The sequence below is a fragment of the Macadamia integrifolia genome, chromosome 12 (assembly GCF_013358625.1).
Source record: "Macadamia integrifolia cultivar HAES 741 chromosome 12, SCU_Mint_v3, whole genome shotgun sequence".
Classification (NCBI taxonomy): Eukaryota; Viridiplantae; Streptophyta; class Magnoliopsida; order Proteales; family Proteaceae; genus Macadamia; species Macadamia integrifolia.
Window position 1 is genome coordinate 11,735,135 of NC_056568.1, and position 17,722 is coordinate 11,752,856.

At 35.8% G+C, this 17,722-nt stretch overlaps 3 protein-coding genes and 1 long non-coding RNA gene across 4 annotated transcripts in view; 3 read left to right on the forward strand and 1 right to left on the reverse strand.

Moving 5' to 3' along the window:
- Positions 1 to 939, forward strand: part of LOC122094689 (uncharacterized protein At4g26485-like) — a 3,860-nt gene extending 2,921 nt beyond the window's left edge. Inside the window, exon 3 of the mRNA XM_042665284.1 lies at positions 557 to 939. Within this exon, the coding sequence (XP_042521218.1) occupies positions 557 to 644 (88 nt within the window). The 3' untranslated portion in view covers positions 645 to 939. The remainder of the gene's footprint in view (positions 1 to 556) is intronic.
- A 2,227-nt stretch (positions 940 to 3,166) lies between these two features.
- LOC122094730 lies at positions 3,167 to 6,352 on the forward strand. The gene is made up of 3 exons (XM_042665336.1): positions 3,167 to 3,899; positions 4,687 to 4,885; positions 5,730 to 6,352. Exons 1-3 carry the CDS (start codon positions 3,167 to 3,169, stop codon positions 6,040 to 6,042), a joined length of 1,245 nt encoding a protein of 414 aa, XP_042521270.1. The 3' UTR covers positions 6,043 to 6,352.
- A 6,158-nt stretch (positions 6,353 to 12,510) lies between these two features.
- Positions 12,511 to 13,687, reverse strand: LOC122057316. The gene is made up of 2 exons (XR_006133506.1): positions 13,118 to 13,687; positions 12,511 to 13,015 (listed from the first exon to the last, which is right to left on the reverse strand). It is a non-coding gene; the product is annotated as an uncharacterized LOC122057316 (long non-coding RNA).
- A 2,949-nt stretch (positions 13,688 to 16,636) lies between these two features.
- The window catches only part of LOC122057315, a 3,061-nt gene continuing 1,975 nt past the window's right edge, over positions 16,637 to 17,722 (forward strand). The window contains exon 1 of the mRNA XM_042619369.1: positions 16,637 to 17,677. Within this exon, the coding sequence (XP_042475303.1) occupies positions 16,819 to 17,677 (859 nt within the window). The 5' untranslated portion in view covers positions 16,637 to 16,818. The remainder of the gene's footprint in view (positions 17,678 to 17,722) is intronic.

The window sequence follows — 17,722 nt, forward strand, 5'->3', positions numbered from 1 at the left end:
GAGAAGAAAATCAATTTATTGCTTATGTAGCCTACCCTTTAGACCTTTTTGAAGAAGGTTCTGCTACTAACATGTTTACTTTGATTGTTCGGACCGAAGAAGCAATGTCACTCAATCATTATCAAACTGACTGCAATCTTTTTCTGTCTGCATCATTCACATACTAGTGGTAGCTTCAAATAGATCATATATCACTCTCTCTCTCTCTGAAAATATAGAAAAAAGGAGTTTGTGCACTGATATCTACCATAAAAGGACCGAGCCATAACAAATGAGAAGCTATACGACTTAGCTCCCCTGGGTGGTCGATACTCCTATGCGGCCTCCTATTTGTCCATGCATCAGCGTAGGAGCCAAAGGGACGGGCAGCATTCTTTCTCCCTTAAGTTATTTATCAACATATTTTACATAACCCAATTTTAAACCTCCTTTCTTTTTTCCCAATTTTCTTAAGCTACATGCACACGATTTTTTGTCAGGAATGATTTTTGGATATGATTGTAACTAATTCTTTTTTTTTTTTTTTTTTTTTTTTTTTTTTTTTTATCATATGCAGTCTACACCAAAAGCTGGTCAGGTTGTTCTTAAAGAATGCTAAGAAGTTGCTTTTAGAAGAGGGAGAAATCCATATTTCCCACAAATAAGAAGGATTCCATTATGAATGGAATATAGTGTCTATGGCCTCACTTAATGGCCTCAAGTTTATAAAATATGTGAAGTTTAATTTGAATGATTATCCAGGTTGCAATTCTAAATATGGATTTGGAGGAGATGAGAACTTTGATTGTAATCCCAGTGAGAAGATTGTGATAGAGGCCAATGGATGATGAAACATTATCTTGAATGGATTTAATAGTGTTGCACATTATCTTGATTTTAATTAAATTTTTTTTTTTTAGATAATCAATTTACTTGTTCTAACTTTTAACTATTTGATCAATAAAGAATTGTATAAGATATCATTTCCTGGTTTTGTGGACCCTACATTAACATGGTTCCAATAGCCAGAAGCATAAGTAGGATATCAACATGGATGAGATTTTTTTTATTTCATAAAGGATGGGTGATAATTTTACATACTCTTGTGTTCAAGTGCAAGAACCATGAGATTGGCAGCTCTATTTTTTCTTAAAAAACATTTAACTAGGTTAAATTTTACTTGTCCATCTGATTTTTTATTACCCACAACGCATTGAATTCTTCCCTTCTTTCTTCTTCTTCTACTTTTTTTTTTTTCTGAATAAAAGTGAAGCTTTAAATAGCAATTTTTTTTTTTTTTTTGTCTGATTAGTGAAATCACAAATTGCTAGTTTAGAAGCTTTAAACGTTTTACTTCTCATTTGACATTGTTAATCATCATACATGTCCATGCACCTCTTCCTTTGCCCATAAATTTTGGATCATGCCACGTGGCAAATATCTTAATTAGGATCACTAGATAAACTTCCTTGGTGGGCTGACTTAAAAAATATAAATAATTATATGTTAGTTTATGTTATTTCTGTTACAGGTAAAGCTTTTTCGAATTGCCAATCTTAACAAGATTATCAAAGCAGCGAATTCGCTATATGTCAGATCGGGTGGGGTCAAATTCTATGGACGGGTAGAGTTCAAGTTATTCTATTCGCATGCAAAATTTAAGGTCAAAGAATACTCCTTGGACGTGCAGAGGGTGGGAAATGATGCCTTCACCTTTGTGAAATATAATGAATCCATCTCCCATTGATGCTCATGTACACTCTCATGGGCATGAGGGCACACAATCAAAGAGCGTTCTTTTGTCAAAAAAAAAATAATAATAATAATATATATATCTTAAATAAAGTTTTCCAAGGGACAAATCATAGAATTGAAAATTTAGGACTATGAAAAGGTGAACAAAAATTATCAGAGTATCATAGGCATGCATGAACAGAATTAGGCAATAAATGTGAGACCCGACCAACTATTCTAGACCATTTCGTATATATTGGATCATCAAAATTAACACATTATCATTCTACATGGCACATTGATGAAGTATCATGACTTCAAAAAACTTTTGGAAGAGATTTCCTCAAATGATTTTTTACTTTGTATTGTTAATATTAACTATTGTAGAAATTAAGCAGGCATGATCAGATTTGGGTATCTACTCTGAATTTGTTTCACTCTAGCTATATCGATCAGTTTGGCTTTACTTCAGGTCACAACCCAAAAGCAATAGTTAGGCAAACACACATTAGACCTAGTCCCGGGTATAGCAGTAAAGATCATAATGATGGGGATAGAAAAATGGTATTCGGTCAATATATTCTCACATAGGGTACCTTTCAAGTGGTCCATAACAAATCTTTATTTATCTATAAAGAAGGTGTTTCATGGCATTGATCATAGCTCTCAGGCCGAGCCTTCATACGACAAACAATGCTTTCGCAGGACCAATTAACGATAGTAAGATTTTCCGACTTGAACCTACAATCAACCGATTCAAATAATGATGTGACAAGGGCATCCTTCCAATAGGCTACCAACCCCACTCTCTCTCTCTCTCTCTCTCTCTCTCTCTCTCTCTCTCTCTCTCTCTCTCTCTCTCTCTCTCTCTCTCTCCATTTGAAATTGAAGGGGCTGTGCTGCAGTTGCAAAATCCCTTCTTCAATGTTGAAATTGAAGTTGTATGCGTGGAATCATATCCATACGCGGCTTTTCATCTCTCTCTCTCTCCACATTGAACTTTTTTTCGTACGATTAAATGAAGAACTGATACTACATAAAGATACCACCACTATATTCTCATTCTCTCTTATCTCATACCACATTTATGAAAGATTCTCTCTCTCTCATACCACAACATTATCATCTCGTACAATTATAGAAAACAGAATTGATTCAACAAACCCGCATAGTAATTTTTTTTTTTTTTTTTTTTGTAGGAAAACCCGTAAAGTAATCAAACCCAATGTTCCTCACTTTCCCATTAATTATTTGCAAATGACATCTACTTATCACAATGGTATATTATTCCCTTCACATTAAGATGATGAGCATTTCTAAACATTTCACTGAGCTCCTCCCCCTCTTTCCCTCTCCCCTTCCTCCTCTGTGTTTCCATGGCTGAGAGAACAGAGAAGAGGAAAAAGTTTACATAATCCAGGTCCTTCCCAACCTGAGAAGTATCTTATTTGAAATGGATCAGGTCCTATCCAACCTGGTGAGAATCTTATTTGGAAGGAAAAAGAAAGCACTGAAAAATGATGAAGAGAGGAAGCCAATTCATCCTAACTCTGGTTATGGAAAGACCAGAGTTTCAAAAGAAGATGAAGGATCAGTAGTTATGGTTATAACTGATACTGATCAGGTCAGAGAAGATGTTGCAGAGCCATTTCCTCTTATCTCTGGTGACCCAAATACCAGGGTATCAGAAGATGAAAGGGTAATAACAATCACTGTTGACAGTGGTGTTGAGGCTGTAGAAAATATTAAACCTATAACTGATGTTGAGGTCAGAGAAGATGTAGAACCTTTTCCTCTTGTCTCGGTTGACTCAAAGACTAGGAATTCAGAAGTCGAAAGGGTCAGAGAAGATGTAGAGCCATTTCTTGTTGTCTCTGTTGACCCAAAGCCCAGGGTTTCAGAAGATGAAAGGGTAGCTATCATTGTTGACAGTGGTATTGAGGGTGTGGAAAAGATTAAACCTATCCTTAATGTCTCTACTGTTGATAAGATGACAGTTCCAAAAGATGGCTCACGAGCAAAGGGAAGGAAAGGAAGAGCCAAGCAAAAAGAAAGAAGAATTAAGCACTACTTCAGTTCTCACAAGATACTGCTGGTTGGGGAGGGAGATTTCTCTTTCTCTGCTTGTTTGGCCAATGTTTTTGGTTCTGCTAATAATATGGTTGCTACTTCTCTCAATTCAAAAGGTATAAATTTTAAATTTGATTAAGATAAATTAATAGTTAATTTTGGTTTTTTTGTTGAGATTTGGAAGAACCCATCCTGTCTCTTTGTCCTGTTTTTGTAGATATTTTGAATGAGAAAATCTTCTTTCCTATCATTTACTTTCTAATTATGTCTGAAAAGATTGTTTATGAACTTGATCTGACCTAAGATCTGACCTAATTGGAAAAAAAAAAAAAATGTAATGTAATGCTCCCTAAGGCTATGTTTGGATGTTAAGAAAAGATTTTTTTTTTCCATTCTCTTCATAACATCCAAGCATAGCCTATGGAGTAACTTTGAAATTTCCATTCTCCTCTTAGCAAGTCAGCATGGGAAAATCTTATAACCATTTTTTGTTTTTTATTTTATTTTTTGGTAAGAAAATGTTATAAGCATTGGAGCTTAAAACATCTCCAATTGTCAATTTGGCATGTCAGCATTAGAAAATGTTCTATAACCATTGGAGATTAAAATATGCATCCACCCATGTAAAACACTGACAAGAAAAGTATAGAAGTTGAAGGTCAACCAAAAAGTTTGGAAATGTTGGTCATATTTTCCTTTTTTTTTTTTTTTTTTAAAGCCTTTCATTTGGATCTTTTAGGCTCTGGAAGGATTAATTAAAGCTTTTCCTCTCTTCAGTTTTATTACTACAGGTGTAATTCTGTTCCAACATCTTATGAATTGGTTTCTTGTGGTGGGGTATTGCTACAGTTACAAGACAAGCAGCCCTCTAAATGGTAGTGAAACTGGGGTTTGTATTTTCAGGTTTCTTAGAGGAGAATTACAGCAATGCCATATCTAACATCAATGGTTTGAATAGTAGAGGATGTATGGTTCTTCATGGAGTGGATGCAACAAATATGTCAGGCCATCAGTTTCTCAGGGGCATGAAATTTGATCGGATTGTCTTTAACTTTCCTTATGCTGGTTTTTTTAAAAGCGAGTCACGGGAGTCTCAGAAGAGGTAAATGCTTGTTTGGATTGAAGGAATCTAACGCATTATAACTTTGATTACACCTCCCACCTTGTGAAAGAGAGAGATAGAGATGCAAGTAACAATTCTGTCATAAGTTGCTCCTTTCTCGTTTATTTTCTTGAGGAATGAATATCTTTTCATCATGTTTTTTTCACACATAGCCCTGTTTGTTTCATTGTAAATTTTTCTGTGCAAAATGATAATTTCCATGAAATTTTTTCTGCATGTAAAATGTTCCTATGTTTTGAATTCCTTATTTCATATTTTACATTAAAACAAGCATTGAAAGAAAAAATGGGGACTTTTCCTTTTTCTATCCTTTTACATGGAAACAAAAAGAACCATAATAATGGATTAAAAAAACAAACACTGATATGGGCTTTGTTGATTGTCCTTCTCCTTTGGGGTACATATCAACTCCTATGAGGTAGAATTTGATGTGGAGAAAAATGTATGAAATTTACATAATGTCTATCCTTGTCAATGGTCCAGATTCTCAAGATCCAAACTCAGCATAAATCGACTAGGTATACTCCTTTCTTAAATATAGCTATAGGATAGTAAAAATTCAATTTATTAGATCTAGATCCACAATTATAGATCATGGGTAACAAACCTTACCGAATTGTCCCCTGTTAGAATTAGAATATCATTATAGAGGAATTGTTCTCTGTTCGGGGTAGTGGCCTATCCCAACACTCCCATGTGTCTATCGCTCTCCTCAATGTTTTTCAATTTTCTAATCAAGTTACATGTAGACAATTTTTTTATAAGTGAATATTTTTTATATTATTGTAATTAATTTTATTTATATATTTATTTACATATGCAGGCGACACCAAAAGCTGGTCACCTTGTTCTTCAAGAATGCCAAGAAGATGCTTTCGGAAGAGGGAGAAATCCACATCTCTCACAAATCAAATGGGTTTCATTGTGAATGGAATATAGTGTCTCTGGCCTCACTTAGTGGCCTCAATTTTATAAAAGAAGTGAAATTTAATTTGAATGATTATCCAGGTTACAATACTAAATTTGGATTTGGAGGAGATGAGAACTTTGATTGCAACCCCAGTGAGACTTACATGTTTGGATTGTGTCATGGGCATATATGGGATTTTCAAGGAAGAGAAACATGGGGGTTTTAGAAATTTACGAGTGGAAGGCTGCATAAGTGTTATTGAGAATAAGTGCCTCATGCACTTGGTAAAGTGTGGAGTGCTCAAGTCTCTTGGTTCTCACCTTTCTCCCCCTACCCCCATAAAATAGGATAGAGTACAAGTCATTGAAAAAAAAAAATGTGTTATTGAGCATGATACGTGTTTCGTGATGTTAATGAATACCAAATCTTATAGGCCCTCTATAAATTTTCCATTAGTTTGCTCAGATCTTATTATCCTTAGTAAGGCCAAAAAATTTTCCTTAACGTATACACTTCCGCAATAAATGTAGAGGGAAATTAATTTCGTTGTTCTAATTATTGGATAAAAAAAAAATTCATTTGTTGGTATCTAACATATTGAATTTTGCATGTCCATTGATTTGTGTTACTCACCATGCATTGGATTCTTCCCCTTATATTTTTCGATCATTCAAATTTTTGTTTTTCAACAAAAAAGTCATTTTTAAAAAAGGTCGGGTATACTTTTTCCCTTTAAAAAATTCTTAGATTTTAATTTTGAAGAATACCAAAGCCTAATCAGACTAAAACTTGGTACATTTAGATATCCAAAAAGTTTAAGCCAACCCTACTGCCCCTATACATAGGGAAACAATTCAGAGTTCTTATTCTTATTCTTCAACCACAATGAATTGCTCATGTTTCCGAAATGTATTTTTGGTTGACAAACTGAAAACCTAAATAAACATAAAAGAAAAACCACAATAATAGAGTTGAGAAGCTTTATATCTTTTAAAATTGTAGTCAACACTAATACCTGATTTGTATTTAGTCATCTCATATGGTCACAGGTTTACCCAAAAAAAAAATCTCATATAGTCACAGATTTTATTCCTTTGACTAGTAGTTATTCATACCTAAACCTAAATTTCTGGGTTTGAATTACTAGGTCTATATCCACTATTATAGATCACGGGTACCTTGACCTTACCTAGCTGTCTCCCGTTAGAATTAGAATATCATTATAGAGGAATTGGTCTCTGCCCGAAGGCATGGCCTACACCAACATTCTCATGTGTTATGTGTATATCTCTCTCCTTCCATATGAAAAGACAACTCTACCTAATCTGAAGCAAATTTTCCAATTTTTTAGCCAAGTTACATTTACAAAAATTTTTTTAGAAGTGAATGGTTTTTGGATATTATTGCAATTAATTTTTATTTATTTATTTTACATGTGCAGCTGACACCAAATGCTGGTCACCTTGTTCGTCCAGAATGCCAAGAAGAAGCTTTCAAAAGAAGGAGAAATCCATATCTCTCACAAATCAAATGGGTTCCATCGTGAATGGAATATAATATCTCTGGCCTCACTTAGTGGCCTCAAGTTTATAAAAAAATTGAAATTTATTTTGAATGATTACCCAAGTCACAATACTAACAGAGGGTTTGGAGGAGATGAGAACTTTGATTGCAACTCAAGTGAGACTTACATGTTTGGACTGTGATAGAGACCAATGTATGATGCAGAAGTCTCATATGAATATATGGGATTTTCAAGGAAGACAAACATAGGTTTCATAAGTAGAAGTCTACATGAGTGTTATTGAGCAGTGATATATGCTTCTTGTGTTAATGAATACAAATCTTGTAGGTTCTCCCTAAACATTCCATTAGTTTGCACAGATCTTAGAATTAGTAAGCTAAAAAGTTTCCTTAAGAAGTATTTTCGCAATGAATGTAGAAGATAATTAATTTTGTTGTTCTAAATATTGAATTAGAAAAAAATAATTTGTTCAGTTCTATTTATGAAGCAATTGTATTTTCCCAATTCGGATTTCCATGACGCTTAGTTTGGTTCTAATCCATCATGGGCTTGGAGGGGAATTATAGAAGAGCGGAAAATTCTTGTTGATGGCCTGCTATGGGTAGTAGGAAATGGAGAAAGCATTTTCGGTTTGGGAGGATAATTGAGTCCCTTCGACTCCTAACTTCAAACCGCAACCACATTCTCTTGGACTACCCATTTGCCAGAGCGGTTTGGTTCGGCTGAATTTTTATTTTTTTTTATTTTTATTTTTTTTTACAGAATTGCTCATTTTTCTACATCTTTAGGGAGATTAACAGCATAGCTGACTCCCTATCTCGACCTTGTCTTGCGCGTGTGAGACAATTTGACCACTTTCCACTCATTGGTTACCATATATATGTCACTCGATACCATGTGCTAGACATGCTTCAATAAACAATCATTTTTTCAATTAAAAAAAAAATCCACTACAGAATTTCAATTTCCCTCCCAGCAATAAAGTTGATTTTTTTTTTTTTGAAATAAAAAAATCAAGAAATTTAATAGGTGGAATTGGAATCATACGCCGCTTTTCATCTCTCTGTCTCTCTTCCCCTTCCTTTGATTTGAAGTTGAAAGGGCTCTAACAAAAAAACCAAAAAGATTGTCCATAGTCCATACGCGGCTTTTCGTCTCTCCCCCCATCACCCCCACTTTATTCTCATCTCATACACATTTATGGAAGGCTCTTTCTCTCTCTCTCTCTCTCTCTCTCTCTCTCGGCAAATGTACTTTAAACTTTAAAGCATCTCCTACATTTATAGATGATGGATGAGCATTTCTAAACATTTCTCTAAACTCCTGTTCCTCTCTTCCTGTCTCCCTATGTGCTTGCAGGGCTGAGAGAACAGAGAACAGGGAAAAGATTAAGTAATTCAGGTCCTTCCCAACCTGAGAAGTATCTTATTTGAAATGGGTCAAGTCCTATCCAACCTGATAAGAATCTTATTTGGAAGAAAAGAGAAAAAAGTAAAAAATGATGAAGAAAGGAAGCTAATTCTGTTGGAGATCATTTACCATATTAAACATATGAATAACCCTATAGTGTTTAGAATACAAGAATCATCAACCAATCATAAAAGGTTTGTCATGGGTGTAGTCCTTAAACCAGGAACAATAAAATACTCCCATCTTAAAATAACCCTATAGTGTTTAGAATACAAGAATCATCAACCAATCATAAAAGATTTGTCATGGGTGTAGTCCCTAAACCAGGAACAATAAAATACATAACCATATAGATTTATCATATCTATAATAATCAATGGGACATCCATGACATAAACCATAAATGGAAATAAAGAAATACCTGTGTAAGTTTAGAAACTCCATGAACATAGATCATGAACCTCTGTCCCATGTGGTTAAACATTACTCCCATGAAGATGACAATGACGAACTACGCAAGTGGAGTCTTACTGAGATCTTTTGCAGCCTCTTACTCTAAAGTTTCCTCTTTTTCTGTGGATTGGCTCTTGTGAGAAAGCCGTGCTCCCAAAACCAATAAGACGTTAAAATAATGGCTGCAGGGACCGTCAGTATTCTATTTAAAATAGAATCCCTAAAACCCTATTCCACTCTCACAATGGAAAGAGCTAGGAGTTTCCTAATCAGAGTGGATCTATAATTGCTTGGGCCTAATGGATCAATCAGTATCAGTTAAGCCCACATAAAAATCTTCACAAATTCATGCTACCTCCAGTTATGGAAAGACCATAGTCTCATAAGAAGATGGAGCAGTAGTTATTGTTATAACTGATGCCGAAGTTAGAGAAGATATAGAGTCATTTCCTCCTGCCTCTAGTGACCTAGATGAGACTAGAGTTTCAGAAGATGAAAGGGTGGCTATCATTGTTGACAGTAGTGTTGAGGCTCTAGAACAGATTAAACCTATCCTTCATGGCTCTACCGGAAGAGTCTTGCAAGAAGAAAGAAGGATAAAGCACTAGTACAGTTCTCACAAGATACTGGTGGTTGGGGAGGGAGATTTCTCTTTCTCTGCTTGTTTGGCTAAGGTTTTTGGTTCTGCTAATAACATGGTTGCCACTTCTCACCATTCGAAAGGTTTGGTTTAATTTTTGCACCTAATATCTCTTAAATAGAATTCGCATGGAATAGAAATTCTGAAATAACTGAGGAGTTGGTTCAATTTTGAAATTGAGATTGATTTTATTCTTGTTCTTTAATGAGTACATGGTTAATTTGATAGGAAAAACAGTAAATTTGTGTTAAAAATAGAACACCACCACTATGTCACCGCTACCTTCGTTAGATTAGATTGTAATTGAATTAGATTAATTAGGAATCCTTATGTTTTGTATCATAATCTGTATTTGTTCCATTGCTATCAAGCCATTCCATGTATAAATACTTTAAGCTTTCTCTACAATTTTTAGAGGGCGAAATACAATTCTGGTATTGAGTTTCTTGATGTATCAGAATAGAACAAAACCAATCTTGATGATGGGAAAATGTTCTGTCATTTTGTTGTCTGAATTCTAAAGACACTGCCCAATTGCAAAAACATAACACAGATTTCTTTGTCTAGCTTTGCAAGGTCAGTAAACCATAATCTTTTGCATGGAACAATTATTTTGAATGAGAAATCTTCCTCTCTCTCTCTCTCTCTCTCTCTCTCTCTTATTTATTTATTTTTATGAATCTTCCTCTCACTTACTTTTAACTATGTGTGTGTGTTTTTTTTTCGGTAAAAGGAAAATATATTAAAACAAAGAAAGAAAACAAAACCTCATGTCACTAAGGAAAGCCAAAGGGGGGATCCCCTAAACATAAAAATAAAATAAAATAAAATAGAATCAGGGGCACATCAAGATATGGAGGGGGGACGGGGGGAGGATAATTACACCCATCCAAAAAAGGTGGAACAACCAAGAAAGGGGAGGGAAGAAACAAGCATAAGAAGCAAACAAGATGATACATTAAAATTGTGGAGGAGAGGAGAGAGGAAAACAATAGGGAGATCCCAAGCAAGGGCAAGGTGCATGTTTCTCCTAGAATTAGAGCACACTATAAATCTATGAAGAATTTTATTCCTAATCTGAATTTGATCTGGCTGAAGCGAGATTTAAAAAAAAAAAAATTGTGGTTTACTTACAAGAAAATTATAGATTTTTTTTTTTTTTCTGGTATGAGAAAAAGATTGTATCTCATCCTCTCAATTTGAGGATGTGTAATTTGAAAAATAGGGTAGATGAAATATTTGAAAAAGCTACAATTTATTGACATTTTTTCATATCTCACTTAACTATGAAATTTCCATACTCCTTTTCATTTCAGCATTTGAAATATTCATAATCCATAGGAGCATAAAATATGCATCCTCCTAGGGGTGTCAATGGGCCGGGTTGAAAACCCAGCCCAACCCTAAGGTCTTTTAACTCAACCCAAGCCCAGCCCAGCCCTAGGTCGGGCTGGGATATCTCAGCTCAAGTCCCAACCCTGTCAGGTTTAGCCCAATCCAACCCTGATGGACCCTGATTGGACCGGGTTTAACCCAATCCAGTCCAACCCAATACTATCTGTTACTTGGTTGCTTGATCTTGATGCATTACAGAGGTCAAAGACCAAAGTTTTTGTATATGCGTATATTGTGGACAACAAATGACCTTTTTCTATAAGTACCCATTAATAATTATTAGCATATTTATATGATTATATACTTAATACACATGGTTGGATTGGGTTGGGTTGACACCTCAACCCAGGCCCAATCCAATCATGCCTCGGGCCTGAAAATCTCAACCATAACCCATCCTATGGGCTGAAATCTCAGCCCAAGCTTTGTTCGGGCCCAGGGCGGGCTAGGGCTAGTTCAGGTTGATCGGGCTTTTTGGACACCCCTACATCCTCCCTTGTAAAACTCTGGAAGTTGAAGCTCAACCAAAAGTTTGGAAATGCTACCTTTTTCTATATCTTGGCTATCATGTGTATCTCTTAGGCTCTGGAAGGATTAAATCCTTATCTTTACTTGGGTTGTGTTAGCACAATCTTATATTATGTTCCAAGTAGCTAGACTACCTGGCTCCCCCATTTGTTTTAAGTTATCGGACCTCACTAAGGTTATAAGAGAAGCTCTTAAAATGCTACACTGGGGTTTGTATTTCAGGTTTTTTAAAGAGAAACTACAGCAATGCCATGTCTAACATCAAAGATTTGAAGAGTAGAGGATCTATAGTTCTTCATGGAGTAGATGCAACAACAAAGTCGGTCGATGAGCTCCTCAGGGACATGAGATTTGATTGAATTGTCTTCAACTTTCTCTATGCTATTTGGTTCAAGAAAAAATGGGAGAACCAAATCAGGTAAATGTTTGTTTAGAACTAGCAAATAAGTCATTTTGATTTTAGGTTATGTTTGAATTTCAAGAAAAGAAAAGAGAAAAAAAAATCATGATGGGACTGATCAAGACAAGTCTCACTGACCAGATACAATTAGATGATCATCAAATTGCTAAATTATCATATTTTGAGGAAAAATTACATTCCCTCCCTATAGTTTGTCAAAATTACACGTGAATCCAAAGGTTTGAACGAATTATGCCCTCTTCCCTAACATTGACTGTGTGAGTATATGTTAGTTTTAAACAATAAAAGACTATATTAACCTGTAGTGCACTGCTGACGTGGATGGTGCAGAATTGGAGTGAGAAGGATACTTATTATTTGGTTTACAAACTCCTGAACCGACCACGGTTTCTCATCTGGACCGGTTAGGGGTTGGATTACAGATTCAATTTTAGGGTTTTTGTACTCGTCTTCAACATCGTTACTGTTGTCGCCGTAGTATCAGTAGGAGAAGGGGGAGGAAACAGAGGTAGAGGCAGAGGCGGAAGAAGAGGAGGCTTAGCTTGATGGGTTTGTTTCGAAGGAGGTACTATTTGTGTTTTCTCCCAAATTTGACAAGGAAGGATTTGTTCGTCAAAGAAAAGCTCATCAGCGGAAAATGGTGGTTCTTGTTCGAAGCTTGCTGGAACGCCGAAATCAAAATCGAAACTGGAATCCAAAAGAGATGCACAATATTCTTCGACGGTAACGACATCTGAGTGGCATAGATTATGAGAAAACAAAATTCTGAGACCCATCCCGAGATCAGAACTCTCGGAGGCCGAGCAGAGATCGATCACCATAGGACACTGGGTTTGGAGAGTAGTCAATTAAGTTAGTTGGAGCACGTTGAAATCGCACATTGAACAAGAACATAAATTAAAGAAGGGAAAAAGAAAAGGAGAACGTACCTTTAGATAGCTTTGAAAATATATCTCTTTTGAGAGAGATTCGACTTTCAGATTACATCTCTCTCTCTCTCTCTCTCTCTCTCTATCTCTCCCTTCCGATTTATACTATTATAATTCAAAGAGAAGGGAAACCCCTGGAAGAAGAAGCAATTTTGAAAATGGAAGATGGAAGTTGAAATTTGAAGGAGGAAGAATGAGCGGTAAAAGAGAGAGGTGAGGCAGAGAGGAGAGCTCGTGCGAGGTCTTCAGAACACAGAGAATGAGCGAATCTGTGATCCAACCCCAAAGTCATGGTCGGTTCAAAGAGAATCGCTCCCCAGGATCGGACATCAATTGCTGCCTCTCAGAAGAACCCTCAGTGGGCTTTGGTAGCATATGGTATCTTCATGTGTCTTGAATATTCCGGTAAGCATCGCGGCCTCTGGCGTTCACATCAGCTTCGTCATATCAGTGACCATGGATTTGCAGAAGGCTTTTGAAATAAGAATGACTTACAAGATTGGAGGTTGCAGAAGAACCAAGTTGAGGTTGCAGAAGCATAAGGTTGCAGAAGAACTAAATTGAAGGAAGAAAAACGAAATACAAAGTTCTTTTGTTTCTTATAAGGGAGGGTGTATTAGTAAGTTCACTTTGATATAAGGGTATTTTCAGCATTAAGATGTATCATATAAGGTGACATCATCAATCAACAGTCTCAAATTTCACCTTGATTAACGGATTGGATCTTATTATGAGAATTTTTAAACTATAGGGAAAGGGATGTAATTCATTCAAACCCTTGGATCCATATGTAATTTTAACAAACTACAAGGAAGGGGGCGTAATTTTTCCTATTATTAAAGACCTAGGAACGTGGCCACTGTGCTAGTGTGGGAATCAATTAAAGGAGGTACATAGGCATCCAATTAGGGCCGGGGAAAGATGATCTTTTCACCACCCCATGTGCCTAGGCATAGGGGTGCGCGACAAGATATGAATCTTTTACCTATTATTAATTATGGGGAAAGGACCGTTGTCTATCCCTGTGGCTCCTATGTTGGTGTGCGGGAGCATCGACCACGCATTAGATTGCCCTACCCCTATGTGGTTGATGCTCCTGCGCATCTTCCCACTGGTCCATACAACAGTGCAGGAGCCAAAGGGACGGGCACCGTTCTTTCTCCCTTAAATTACTTATTAGCATATTTTACATAATCCAATTTTAATTTTTTTTTTTTTCAATTTTCTTAAGGTACATGCACAATTTTTTTTGTGTCAGTGAATGATTTTTGGATATGCTTGTAACTAATTCTATTTAATTATATTTTATCATAGCAGTCTACATCAAAAGCTGGTCAGGTTGTTCTTAAAGAATGCTAAGAAGATGCTTTTAGAAGAAGGAGAAATCCATATTTCCTACAAATCAATAGGATTCCATTATGAATGGAAAATAGTGTCTCTGGCCTCACTTAATGGCCTCAAGTTTATAAAATCTGTGAAGTTTAATTTGAATGATTATCTAGGTTACAATACTAAATATGGATTTGGATGAGATGAGAACTTTGATTGCAATCCCAGTGAGACTTACATGTTCAGATTGTTATAGAGACCAATGGATGATGAAACATTATCTTGAATGGATTTAATAGTGTTGCACATTTCTTGATTTTAATTTTTTTTCTTTTTTTAGATAATCAATTAGCTTGTTCTAATCTTTTTTATTTTATAAAGAATGAGTGATAATTTTACATGCTCTTGTGTCTAAGTGCAAGAACCACGAGACCAACAGCTCTTTTTTTTCCTAAAAAACATTTAACTAGGTTAAATTTTACTTGTCCATCTGCTGTTTTAATATCCACAATGCATTGAATTCTTCCCTGTCTTTTTTTTTTTTTTGGTCTGATAAGTGAAATCACAAATTGCTAGTTGAGAAGCTTTAAACGTTTTACTTCTCATTTGACATTGTTTGAATCATCCCCATAAAATTTGGATCATGGCATGCCACATGACAAATATCTTAATTAGGATGACAAGATAAACTTACTTGGTGGGCTGACTAAAACAATATAAATAATTATATGTTAGTTTATGTTATTTTTGTTACAGGTAAAGGTTTTTCGAATTGCCAATCTTAATAACATGATCAAAGCAGCCAATTCGCTATGTCAGATTAGATGGGGCCAAAATTTAGAAACAGATAGAGCCTAAGTTCTTCTATTCGCATGTAAATTTTAGGGCAAAAGAATACTCCTCCTTCGAAGTGTAGTCTATTCCTAAACACAGAGTGATGCGAAATGATATACCTCCACCCCTGTGAAATATAATAAATTCATCCCGGCCCTATTGATGCTCATATGGTGCTTCTTCATTGGCGTAAGGATGCATGACTAAGGATCATTCTTTTCTCAAAAAAAAAAAAAAAAAAAAAAAAAAACCTAAAATAGAGTTCTTCAAGCCGTAAAACATAGAATTGGAAATTTAGGACTATGAAAGAGTGAACAAAATTAATCGGATTAGACAAGATATGTGAGACGTGACTGACTATTTTAGACCATTTTATATATATCCAATGATCAAAATTAACACATCATCATTCTACATGGCACATTGATGAAGGATCACTTCAAAAAACTTATGAAAGAGATTTCCTCAAATGATGTTTTACTTTGTATTGTTAATATTAACTATTGTAGAAATTAAGCAGACATGATCATATTTGGGTATCTACTCTGAATTTGCTCACTCTGGCTGTATCGATCAGTTTGGCTTTACATCAGGTCTCACAACCCAAAATCAAGAGTTGGGAAAACACACATTATACCAAGTCCCGGGTTTAGAGTCAAAAGATCATAATGATGGGGATAGAAAAATAGTATTCGGTCAATATATTTTCACATAGGATACCTTTCAAGTGGTCCATAACAAATGTTTCATTATCTATAAAGAGGGTGCTCCATAGTAATGATCATAGCCCTTAGGTCGAAGCCCCCATACGACAAACAATGCTTTCGTAGGATTAACTAACGATGGTAAGACATACCGACTTGAACCCACAACCAGTCAACTCAAACGATGATGTGCAAGGGCTTTCTTCCATGGCCTACCAACCCCATTTCCTCTCTCTCACTCTCTCTCTTTCCTTCTTTTGATTTGAAATTTAAGGGGCTGTGCTGCATTTTCAGAATCCCTACTTCAATCTTGAAATTGAAGTTGTATGAGTGGAATCATATCCATACGCGGCTTTTCATCTCTCTTTCTCTCTCCACATTGAACTTTTTTTCGTACGATGAAATGAAGAACTGATACTACATAAAGTTACCACCACTACATTCTCATTCTCTCTCATCTCAGACCACATTTATGGAAGATTCTCTCTCTCCACCAAATTGTCTTCAGTGTTAAGAAAAGAACCGAAAGTAGATAAAAGTTACCACCACCAGAACATTATCATCTCATACATTTAAAGAAAACAGAATTGATTCAACAAACCCGTAAAGTAATCAAACCCAATGTTCCTCACTTTCCCATTAATTATTTGAAAATGACCTCTACTTCTCACAATGATGTATTCCCTTCACATTAATAGATGATGAGCATTTCTAAACATTTCAATAAGCTCCTCTCCCTTCCCCCCTTTGTGTTTCCATGGCTGAGAGAACAGAGAAGAGGAAGAGTTTTACATAGCCCAGGTCCTTCCCAACCTGAGTGGTATCTTATTTGAAATGGGTCAGGTCCTATCCAACCTGGCAAGAATCTTATTTGGAAGAAAAGAGGTTAAGCCAATTCATCCTAACTCTGGTTATGGAAAGACCAGAGTTTCAGAAGAAGATGAAGGATCAGTAGTTATTGTTATACCTGATGCTGATCAGGTCAGAGAAGATGTTGCAGAGCCAAGTTACATAATCCAGGTCCTTTCCAACCTGAGAAGTATCTTATTTGAAATGGATCAGGTCCTATCCAACCTGGCAAGAATCTTATTTGGAAGAAAAAAGGAAGCACTGAAAAATGATGAAGAGAGGAAGCCAATTCATCCTAACCCTGGTTATGGAAAGACCAGAGTTTCAGAAGAAGATGAAGGATATACTGATAAGGTCAGAGAAGATGTTGCAGAGCCATTTCCTCTTGTCTCTGGTGACCCAAATACCAGGGTATCAAAAGATGAAAGGGTAATAACAATCACTGTTGACAGTGGTGTTGAGGCTGTAGAAAATATTAAACCCATAACTGATGTTGAGGTCAGAGAAGATGTAGAGCCATTTCTTGTTGTCTCTGTTGACCCAAAGCCCAAGGTTTCAGAAGATGAAAGGGTAGATATAATTGTTGACAGTGGTGTTGAGGGTGTAGAAAAGATTAAACCTATCCTTCATATCTCTACTGTTGATAAGATGACAGTTCCAAAAGATGTCTCACGAGCAAAGGGAAGGAAAGGAAGAGCCAAGCAAAAAGAAAGAAGAATTAAGCACTACTTCAGTTCTCACAAGATACTGCTGGTTGGGGAGGGAGATTTCTCTTTCTCTGCTTGTTTGGCCAATGTTTTTGGTTCTGCTAATAATATGGTTGCTACTTCTCTCAATTCAAAAGGTATAAATTTTAAATTTGAGTAAGATAAATTAATAGTTAATTTTG

What these genes read in the sequence shown, in the direction of transcription:
- LOC122094730 (XM_042665336.1), top strand. Translation starts at nt 3,167, where the DNA reads ATGGATCAGGTCCTATCCAACCTGGTGAGAATCTTATTTGGAAGGAAA. An exon ending in TACTTCTCTCAATTCAAAAG is followed by an intron (nt 3,900 to 4,686) that starts GTATAAATTTTA and finishes TTGTATTTTCAG; the next exon opens with GTTTCTTAGAGGAGAATTAC. An exon ending in TCACGGGAGTCTCAGAAGAG is followed by an intron (nt 4,886 to 5,729) that starts GTAAATGCTTGT and finishes TTACATATGCAG; the next exon opens with GCGACACCAAAAGCTGGTCA.